Source organism: Curcuma longa, unplaced genomic scaffold, assembly GCF_044706935.1.
Source record: "Curcuma longa cultivar G26 ecotype Majalengka, Jawa Barat unplaced genomic scaffold, ITB_CL_G26_1.1 contig_21923, whole genome shotgun sequence".
NCBI lineage: Eukaryota > Viridiplantae > Streptophyta > Magnoliopsida > Zingiberales > Zingiberaceae > Curcuma > Curcuma longa.
In genome coordinates this window covers 1-10,793 of record NW_027431770.1, presented here as the reverse complement: position 1 = coordinate 10,793, position 10,793 = coordinate 1, and the positions used below count along the sequence as shown (strand labels likewise).

Here is a 10,793-nt window from a genome sequence, read left to right as displayed (position 1 = left end):
AATTTATCTACTTACCTTTTCGCCATCCACATAGTAGCATTCTGCTCGAATTAGCTTTTGTATATGTCTTGACTTTGCGGCTTGGGAGAATGACGACATGACCAGAGACCAGACACCTAGTTCATGATCCTCTCCTCCACTTCCACTGCGGATGTATCGCCAAGTTCATGGCCAGCGACCACCTCATCTGGTCACTTCTTGATATATGGAGATCTGGGAGCTGTTTCTTCTTTGAGCTTTGGCTTTCTGAAGGAACCGCAGTCTTTTCATTTTTCTCTCCACAACCAGTACTGCTTTGCTCCAGTTATCTATTGTCTGATGAAATTGAAAACTTGAGGTCATTTCAGAAGGGAACCTACGCAAGTTTTTTAAGCTCGACGATGATCATACAGAAAGCAACAGGTCTTTTGAAGATTCCAATCATGCATGCTGGATGAGAGAAACGAGCAGGTCTTCTTGCTTAGTGATCTGCATGAAGCTTTCCAAGTGTAGAACTGCACAAACTTCTCTTGGTGAGTTACAAGTGTCGCTAGCTATTTGTCTCTCTTCTTAGCTCCATTCTTACTTTGCCATTGCCCTTTACTTAAAGTTCTTTGTTAGTTGCATGCCTTTCTATATCTTTTAATAATTCAGGTTTCCCTGTCACAGGCTCACTCAGATTCATGTTCTTGCTCACTGAAATATACTGACAAGAATGGAATATGCTGGTAATGGCATAACAGTTAAGCAATGTTCTAGACAAAATGAGTGCCCTCAAACACATTAAATAAAAATAGAAAGCTATAAATTTAACACTGGAATTTATAATATCAACTAAGAGAGATGAATAAAGCTAAGTTTCTCTAGCATGGAGGAAGATCAAAGGTGATATAAACCACACAGAGCAATTCTTATTGTTCCATCCTTTATAAGATAAATGTAAAATTCAAAAAAGCCATTGATGAATTGAGATAATTAAAATTTTAAGAATGAAAGAACACAAACAAGAGTTTAAGTTATGCATATGAAAAGTTTGATTGAATGAATAAAAATGTATTGTTTTTTTAGTTTAACAGTTATCAAACCGGAGGCATTGTCTACTTGTATTATATTAGAATCATTATAGGGTACTTCTTATATTAAGACATTATAAAAACCTTTAAGATATTTGTTCTATTTAAAATTTAATTTTTGATCCTGAATGCTTTACCATTGTACCATACGGAAGCAAAGAATATATCTTTGTCACTATCGAGTGCTGTCTCTAATGGTTGGAGATGAAAAGGAAATGCTAGACCTTTTTGTTTACACGAAGTGCTAATTATGAATGACCAGATTAGGTGGGCTGATTTGTAACATATTATTAAAAGTATTTAATACAATATAAAACACTTGGATTCATTTCCAATCAAGTCGTTGTAGTATAGTGGTGAGTATTCCCGCCTGTCACTTGGGTGACCCGAGTTCGATCCCCGGCAACGGCTTTATTTTTGAATTTGAAAATTAAATAATATATATACAAATATATTTTAACATTATATAGCTCGGCTTTATTTTTGAATTTGAAAATTAAATAATATATATACAAATATATTTTAACATTATATAGTGTCGTTGTAGTATAGTGGTGAGTATTCCCGCCTGTCACGCGGGTGACCCGGGTTCGATCCCCGAGTTATTTTTGAATTTGAAAATTAAATAATATATATACAAATATATTTTAACATTATATAGCTGTCGTTATAGTATATCACTGTCGTTGTAGTATAGTGGTGAGTATTTCCGCCTGTCACGCGGGTGACCTGGGTTCGATCCCCGGCAACGGCGTTATTTTTGAATTTGAAAATTAAATAATATATATACTAATATATTTTAACATTATATAGCTGTCGTTATAAATATTGTCGTTGTAGTATAGTGGTGAATATTTTCGCCTGTCACGCGGGTGACCCGGGTTCGATCCCCGGCAACGGCGAAATTTTTGAACCTTAAAAGTTATTGAACGAAGAAAAGAAAATTAAATAATATATATAGCAATATTTTATAATATTATAGCGTAAATAGAAAATAACTTTTCTTTTACAGGACAAGCAACGATGAAAAGAAAATAAGATTACTTTATAAAAAAGATTATTTTATAACGAATGAGCACCTACGACTTTAGGATAATACCAAAGCGTGTGCCTATTAAATATCTCCGATCCAACCTTAAATAAGTATATATTTTAAATAATAAAAAGAATATCTAATCTCATGCATATTTATTTCACAAATTAGTAAAATATAAAGGGTAATTTCAAATATCCATAATTCTAAATAAACTTAAATTCACATTGATTTATACGATTAATATATTATCCTATATATATATATATATATATATATAATTTTTTATCAGTGCATCTATATATTAGCGTTAATATAGGAGTATTAAAATACCCAATTGATATTTATTTATAATCAATTTGAATGAGTGTTATATAATAAATAAATTTTATAAAATTTTTAAAAAATAATAATAAATATGGATGAGTATTAATGTTAAAATGAATATGAAGAGGATGTTAATATAATAGATATGTGACCGTGCTATAATTTTTTAAAAGATAATATATATTAAATTCTAACCAATACATATGTTCTTATATTTTAATATTAATATTCATTATTTTTGAATTTTATTCTTCATTCATTTTATTTTTTATTTTTATTGTATATTATATATATATATATATATATTCATCATAAATGTTATAACATTATCCATAATATCTAATTGGTATAGATATTATAACATCCCCTATTAACATCAATATCAATCTTTAAAAAGATATATTGGACTCATTGTCTTCCCTTCACACATCTACTTAAAAACACAAAATTATAAAATTATATCTATAAATTACAAAGTTTGAAACTCATCCGTCCTTCAAGCCTCGATATTATCCAGCTAAACTTTCCAAAGTTCTCACACAATCCCACGAGATGTTGACTTTTGAACAAGTCAACATGAGATGCCCCTGTCACGTCCTTCTCCTCCTACTGCAACAAAGTTCCACGTAAAGCTCCTTCTCTCTTCCTCAGCTTCAAGCACCAGCTTTAATTTCAACTACTGCAGAAGAAGAAGAGATGTTCGTACGTCCATTAGATGCATGCTTAGAACTAGTCCTCGGCTTTGATCGCCAGCGCCGCCTTCCCCTCACTCTCCTCGTTCTCCTCTTCCTCCCCTTCCTCCTCGTCCTCCGCCATGCTATCAGACAGGTCGCCGCTGCTCCTCGCCTCGGACTCCGGCGACTCGCCCGCCCTCGCCTTGTACGCCGGCGCGCGCGGGGGATTCAGATGTTGGAGCAAGTGGTGGTGGTGTTGCGGCGCCTGCGCCACCGACGAGTAGAACTCTTGCGGGATGGGCGTGGCGGCGCAGTAGTGGGCAGGGCCCGGGTGGGCGCCGTAGATCGCCGGAGCCCCCGCCGAGGTGGCGTACTCCGGGGGAACCCATATGCCTCCCAGCACCACCAGCTGTGGTGCCGAGGCAGCCGCCTGCGGCGCCGGCGCCGGCCTCCTCGTGTGAAGCCTATATTTCTGTTAGAAAAGAGAGCAAATTGTTAGTCCATTTTGTGTGCACTACGGCCGGAAAGGAAACAGTGACGGGGATTAGCAGAACCTGCAAGTGGCTTTTCACCTCGTCGTTGGTCAATCCATCAACCTTCATCAGCTCCCTTATCTGCTTCGGAGTCGCCACTGTTCCATTTGTTCAGATAAAAAAAAATCAAATCTTTGTTTAAACTCCATTGATCTTTCGTTTTTGTTTGCAATGGAGGTTGATCAATTAATTAACCTTGAGAGCCTCCCAGTATCTGAAGAGCATTGACAAAGCGCCGGTGCAAGTCAGGCGACCAGCATCTCCTAGCTTTCCTCTGGGCCTGCGGCGATGGCGTCGCTTGGCTTTCCGTCGCGTTGCTCCCACCTCCCTTGCTGTGTTCTGCTCCGGCACCATTTTCTCTTCTACCGTTGACACCACCGGCCTCCGCCTCGACGCACTTCCTTTCCTCGACGAGTTTTTCTGTGGACACGAGCGCGAGCTCCGGCAGAGCGCGTGGAGGTGCCGCTGCCGGCGCTCTGGCGCCGCTTCTGTTCTTATCCTTGGAGAAAGGAAGGAAGGCGCCGCCGTTCCTCTGCTTGGCGTCCAGCACCAGCCTGGGGCTCACGTCGATTGCTTGCTCCGCCTCCAATTTCGTCGCCGGCACCGGCGGGAGTTGCTTCTCCGCGGTGGCGTCCGCCGGTTGGCTCCATAGCTGGGACGAGAGCATCCAGCTCGGCTTCTCGGAGGGCGCATTGAGACCGCCCTCTTCGTCCCCGTTGACGTTCATGTTCTTAAGAGGTATGAACTCTTCCAGCACCGGCCGCATCCCCTGCTTCGTTTGGCACGCCTCCAACTGCTGCTTGTAGCACTCGATCGCTATTTCAGAAAGCAAAACTAATCATAAAAAGTCGAAATCTTACACCCTAACCAGTTGCACCACAAGAACCTCGGCCATTCAATTGGTACCATTGTTTAGAAGTTGCATGCAGAGAGGCAGCTCGCGCTTGAAAGCTTCAATCTTGTTGCGTTCTTCCTCGAGGCGCGCGAGGAATTCTTGAATCTTCTGGCTCTGCACTGGCTGTTGCTGCTCCGCGATCTTCTTCTGGAGTACCATGGAGTAAGCGTTAGGCTTATAATCGAGGCTGAGCTCGGCGGGCACTGAAGCCATAGCAGCTGTTACTGCTGCAACGAATGGATGCTGCGACGTCTTCTTAAGACGGAGGAGGAGGCTGTGAGCTCACAAGAGGAATCATGGGGGATTAACCTCTTCGCAAGGTGAATTTGAGGTGGAGGAATAAAGTGAGATTGGAGAGGAGGAAAAGAAAAAGGAGGAGATAAAGCACGGTAACTTCTCGCAAACAACAAAGGCAAAAGTTTGTGAGATTGCATGAGAAGGGAATCAAGGCGGCCAACAGACTCCTTGTACTGCTTCAAATCAACCGTAGACATCAAAAAGATTCTTCTTCCCTCCCCTTTACGCTCTTGTCCTTTATGGAATTGAGGAGAATTGGAATAGTAAAACTACGAGTTTTCACCTACACACACATCGCATGACTTGGTGTTTCATCAAAAGTGTCAGCTACCCTGCAGTCGGTACGCGGCAGAGCAGCTCGGTGAACAAAATGCATGAATCACAGAGGACATTCTGGTAGATGAACAGCCAGCTAAAAAGATAGCCACAGATGTCAAAGTGATATTTTTATAGGACCATGATTCCGAAATCATTAATATATAATAAACAGGTGATAAGATAAAGATGGAGAAGCATATACTTCAGATAGATAATTCAAACAAGATATGCAAAGATTCCCGGTGGCAGAGTCCATATTAAAGGAAAGGGGAAGATGCTGGCCGCCTCCCTTTTTCTTTAATTCGTATTCAAAAGGTTTACACTGTCTCTAACCTTTCGCACTCACAGAGACATTCATGGCAGAGGACAGGATATCTAATGTGTGCTTAAGAGAATATTATCGTCAAAGGGCCTCCATAAGCAAGGAATATCTCTATGGTGGCCAGTACTCAACTAAAGTCCTTGTAGAATAAAGAAATTTGGCCAGTTAATTAAAGAGTGCATCTCGTTTTCAATTTCACCACTTCAAAACTACCATTTCACTCACTTTGTTCTAAACTGTTGAATATGAACATTCTAGCAGAATAATTGTAGGTGAGTAAACTTTCTAAAGGAGTGAGACTTGAGAAAAATCTATATATGTGACGGGGAAGGCAAAGGCAGCACTGAATTGAAGCAAAGAAGAGAACGAGAGGCAGGAATCTTCCATGCGGTTGCTTTGGTAGCTTTAGAGGAAGTGCGCAGGAAGTTAAGCAGATTCCTCTACGTCTACGGAGAGAAGAGAAAGAAGAAGAGCTGTGTGCTGCATCGAATTCGATGTGCAATCATGAAGCTCGGTCGCTTTCTGCATCAGTCTTCAGGTACAAGACTCCAACGCGGGCCTTTTCCGGATTCCCTCCGCCCATTTTTTTTCCTCCTGCTCGCCGAGCTTTTGAGGCGACGACACATGGCTTCGGTATTCTCCGGCATCGCGCCTGTTGAATATACCTTTTGTCTAATGCGAGCAGGGAAGGTTCCAATTGGGCCATGGCCATTAGCTTTAATTATTCGCGCATCTTCTTCTTTTAAGTTAAGCACCGAGTTATCTACAGACAAGGATGATTCCTGATGCATGCAAAAGGACGGCCATGGCTCTGGCTGCAGATGCTGAATTGCCAACAAAGGCTTAATGGGGGACTGAGGGCCATCAATTTGCACCAGTTTAATTAGTTTTGTTGGTAGTGTTCATAGGGTTAGATTAATCGTGTGAGTTAGTCTGAAAAATCTTGGTATATAATCATGAGAATGTCGCGAAAAGATGATTCATATTCTTCAGCTTTTGTGGTCTTGTAATGGCTCTGTAGGTATTGGTGCCTACTGAACAAACAGGCTTCGGCAGAAGGTCTCTTGATTGGAAGCTGCGTTCTTGAGTTCATTTCAGATATTTGAAGTCATTAAACCTTCGTCAGCTTGTCCTACCAAAAAATATCGTTAGAATTGTAATCTCATCCATTAAACAAAACTCAACCTGTTGCATGTTTTTGTTTTCTTACTGCAGTTCTAAAAACTTGAGCAAGGCCCAGGAAACGGATTGGGCTTTTTATTATTTCAACTTTTTGAACATTTCAGTCAATGTCCAAATGATTGAATCCATTCTCTTTCTCCTTATCATTCAGACATCAACGCCTGAAAGAAAGACAGGAAAAAGTTCCACTCACATGATCGAGCATCCATCCAATCCAGCAGTCTCATGTTGTGCCATGCCACTGGAATCACTGATTCTGCAAGGGCAAAATCCTCTCCTTGCTTGTCGCTGCTGCTAGTCAAACATGATGCATTCTCTTCTTCAAATGCTACTCACAAACAGACTGACATTGCGAGAGAGAAAAGAAAAGAAAAGAAAAGATGATTAAAAGGCTGACAGAGAGGCTGAAGCTAGTCAGTGTCCTTGCCATTTCCATTCTTCTGATTCCAAGCGCCATGATTGATAAGCTCATCTGCATTCCAAAGCACGGCTTTCTCATGCCATTATTTGTCAGTTAACAGACTGCAGGGCAAAGTTTGCCTTGCTAATGTGAAAATTAGACAATGAATCGAGTTGAAGTAATGGAGCAAGCTAAGCAGTTACTGAACAAGTCCTCGACACAAACTTTTGTGAAGGAAGTGATAATAATTGATGGAGTCAAAAGTACTTGTATAAGCTGCCTTCCACCCAAATGAGTGATCATCGATGGCAGCCCCAGTTGGCAGTCGTTTGTTTGTGAGAGACATGCTGGATGAGGGTGAGGACTGAGACTGAGACTGTGAGACTGAGAAAGGGTGGGCCTGCAGCTTGGCTTCAGCTTTCACCAGTACTCTCTTTTTCATGGTTTTTAAATCAATGCATTAATTATATTTATAGATTTATATCTTAAATTGCATCATCTAAATGGAGATTCTTGTTAGATAAGATCAAAATAAAAAAAAACTTTCCTGAAGCTTTAGATTTTAGTGTTACATTCAAACTCCAAGAAGAAATGATGTTGAAGTTAATTAGTTGAGAGCTAAGTAAATAGAGAATGATAATTAACATCCTTAACAAAAACATTTTATGATGCTTTGAAGAACAAGTTATCATATTTGAAGGTGTAACAAGCAAGGATTCCTTGTAAATAAATTTAATCATTTTCATATAATTGTTAAAAATATATGGTTTTGGAAAAATCTATGTTACAAATTAAATAGTTCTCCATTAATGTCTCCCACCTTTTTGAGATGATTTTGAAAGATGCATGGTTAATATAAACAAAAAGGCTATTAATTCTCTCAAGTACTTTGAGTACCCTACATACTAAAATCAAAAGTAGAATCAAGTTAATTCTAATTAACTAACAAAACACATACTAAAAGCTTTTAACCGGAGAAAATATAGGAAGAGGATGAATGGTCCCGCTAAGGAACGTTCAAACAAAAAGACTAAGAAGGTTAATCAAAGATGCAATAAATCTTTAGATGAAAAATAAAAATTTAATGATATTTTATGCTAACATATAGAATTTATTTCTTATTAAATCACTTATTATATATAAATAAATACATATCTTGTTTTGCATTAAGATCAAATTAAGACACAGAGAAGTATAGCTAGTATAATTTCTCCTCATCTGATTCCTCTTCTAGACAAGTTCCAACACATGCATAATTCCCAGATCTTCTCACTTTTGTCACAAACGCAGCCTTGGTGGATCGGATGTTAATATTACTGACTGGTCCTTACGCATGCTGATGATGAATAATGGAGTAGTAGTTATTGCTGCCCATGCAAGGACATGGAAAGGCACCAAATATGTTTAGTCCAAAGTCTATCATTTAGCACAGGGGACGCATGCATGATCTCCACATAATATGAATCACATGGCACACTCTGTGAGACCATCATTCAGACCACGCATTATATATTTAAATCCATATATACCTCGTAGAAGATCCATATGTAAGTTTTGTATAATCTACTATATGTGCTCATGGGCAGTAGCTAGCAAGCATTGCGATATTGGCACGCAGAGAGCACACATGAAGTGATTATTTCAAATGAACAGTTGTAGCTAAGTGAGGTGAGGTCAAAGGCAGAAGGCAAAAGGCAAAAGGCAAAAGGCAAAAGGCAGTGGCTGGAGAGGGGCTTTGTGGTGGTGGTGGTGGTGGTGGTTTTGGGGTTTTGATACATGAATCGAGCCCCACTTTAATCCTTTCTGTGTAAACTGATATCAGGCCACCTCCACACTGACATCTCCCAGCTTTTTCTTTTCTCATTCTTTTGCATGCAGTGGTGGATCCTCCTGATCACTCAAACGAACATGGTGGCATGCATGCACATCAAGTACTTCAACTATTATCTTTTCTTTTCTTTTTCTTTTTCTTTGTCTTCCTCTCTTTCTTTAAAAATTTGTTTGTGGGTTTTCAGAGAGTAATTAGCTAGCTAGGGTCGGTTTCTGTGCTTAGTAATTTCTGCCATGAATGAACTTCTTATCTCCTCGACGTGCCTCGCTCGCTCGCGAGCTCACTGCTCCACTGAATTTCGTCGGCAATGGCGGATGTACGTAGTGCATATAAACCACCCTTCATCTCTCTCACCCATCTTTTCTAGGGCATCACCCTCTTTCCCAAAAGACCAAATCACTTTGTCGTGAGAAGTGGGCTTAAGAGTTTAGTATTTAGGATACATACTTTGTTCAGTTTTTAAGGTTTATGCTTTTCGAAGACCGCCAAGCAACTTTGGATAGCTCTCTCTATAGTGGCAATTAATTTTGAACTCTTTTATCTGTCATTTTAAATTTATTTATTTATCAAAATTTTAAGTTTATATAATTGATATCGTTGGTATGCAACTTGTTCCAATCAACACGACGCACTAAGATGGCTTGATTCCGAGTTAGCCACATCACCTTGAATCACACTCAACCATATGTCGAGTGATCAAGCATCCAAATGTATGTGCGACTGAGTGCCAAACCTCAAGGACCCTAGTGAAGACTATTCGAGTGTTGAATGCTTGAGGACTAGAGAATCCATTAACCACCTGAGCACTCGAAATATAAGGACTTTGAAGCCGAGCCCGAATGCTCGATTGCTAGAGTGTCTAAGAGCTAAAGACTCCGGAGCTTTATCTTTATACGAGAGTCAATTTGACGCGATAGTAACAATAGCAGTAGTTGCAAAGGGGTACATCCTTTTATCATTTTCTCTTCTATATATAATGTAATATTACCAACCTTGGGGATATATGTGATTTTATATTATCTCACTTAATCACTACTTTAGGGTTTGACTTGAGTACATAAGGGGTCTCATTAAAGTCCATCTTGAACCCCTTGAAACTCTCTCTCTTTGAGCACATGATATTATATAGTTACTTCCTTTTCTTCTGCAATTGGTTCAAAGGTAGATTTGTAAAATTAGACAAAGATCGATTCTTGAGGTTTCACCATCTTGAAAGTAAGCCCTCCTCCTGTGGATCTACTACGTATTTAATTTACTTCTCTATATATGACTGTGGCACCAAATGTATAGGGCTTTCGAAGTCAACGTATGATTTTTTATAAAGTTAATAGTCCAGAGACTATCCTAATCTCAATTCAACTTTATTGTTGTCAACTAGTCCTTCAACAAGTGATGCTAATATGTTTGAACTCTCTGCTCATCAATAGATTGCTCGATCTCAATTGGATCAATAATAATTTTTTAATCAAAATTATTAGCATATGACTTTTTGCAAAGTTAATAGTCCAGAGGCTATCCTAATCTCAATTCAATTTCATTGTTGTCACCTAGTCCTTCGACAATTAGTGCTAATATGTCCGAACTCTCCGTTCATCAATAGATTGCTCGATCTCAATTGGATCAATAATAATTTTTTAATCAAAATTATTAGCGTATGACTTGCAAAGTTAATAGTCCAAAGACTATCCTAATCTCAATTCAACTTCATTATTGTCAACTAGTCCTTCGACAAGTAATATTAATATGTCCGAACTCTCCGTTAGCTAATAGATTGCTAAATATCAATGGATCAATAATAATTTTTTAATCAAAATTATTATATAAATTTATATACTTTTTATGATCCATCGTGACTTGCTTAATTATTTTATACTTTTATTTTATTTTTCATTTTAGATAGTTTAAGTCTAGCAATTTTCGCTAAATTGA

At 38.9% G+C, this 10,793-nt stretch overlaps 1 protein-coding gene and 2 non-coding genes across 3 annotated transcripts; 2 read left to right on the top strand and 1 right to left on the bottom strand.

Annotated features, from left to right (window-relative positions):
- The first annotated feature begins 1,734 nt into the window (after positions 1 to 1,734).
- TRNAD-GUC (transfer RNA aspartic acid (anticodon GUC)) lies at positions 1,735 to 1,806 on the top strand. The gene has a single exon. It is a non-coding gene; the product is annotated as a tRNA-Asp (tRNA).
- A 76-nt stretch (positions 1,807 to 1,882) lies between these two features.
- Positions 1,883 to 1,954, top strand: TRNAD-GUC (transfer RNA aspartic acid (anticodon GUC)). The gene has a single exon. It is a non-coding gene; the product is annotated as a tRNA-Asp (tRNA).
- An 828-nt stretch (positions 1,955 to 2,782) lies between these two features.
- On the bottom strand, positions 2,783 to 4,797 carry LOC141817798 (transcription factor NIGTH1-like). The gene is made up of 4 exons (XM_074705429.1): positions 4,526 to 4,797; positions 3,815 to 4,435; positions 3,641 to 3,717; positions 2,783 to 3,558 (listed from the first exon to the last, which is right to left on the bottom strand). Exons 1-4 carry the CDS (start codon positions 4,725 to 4,727, stop codon positions 3,142 to 3,144), a joined length of 1,317 nt encoding a protein of 438 aa, XP_074561530.1. The 5' UTR covers positions 4,728 to 4,797; the 3' UTR covers positions 2,783 to 3,141.
- Positions 4,798 to 10,793: the final 5,996 nt, after the last annotated feature.

Coding starts and splice junctions, on each gene's coding strand:
- LOC141817798 (XM_074705429.1), bottom strand. CDS start 4,727: ATGGCTTCAGTGCCCGCCGAGCTCAGCCTCGATTATAAGCCTAACGCT. Junction 4,436..4,525: donor CATGCAACTTCTAAACAATG/GTACCAATTGAA, acceptor TTTCTGAAATAG/CGATCGAGTGCTACAAGCAG. Junction 3,718..3,814: donor GATACTGGGAGGCTCTCAAG/GTTAATTAATTG, acceptor CAAATGGAACAG/TGGCGACTCCGAAGCAGATA.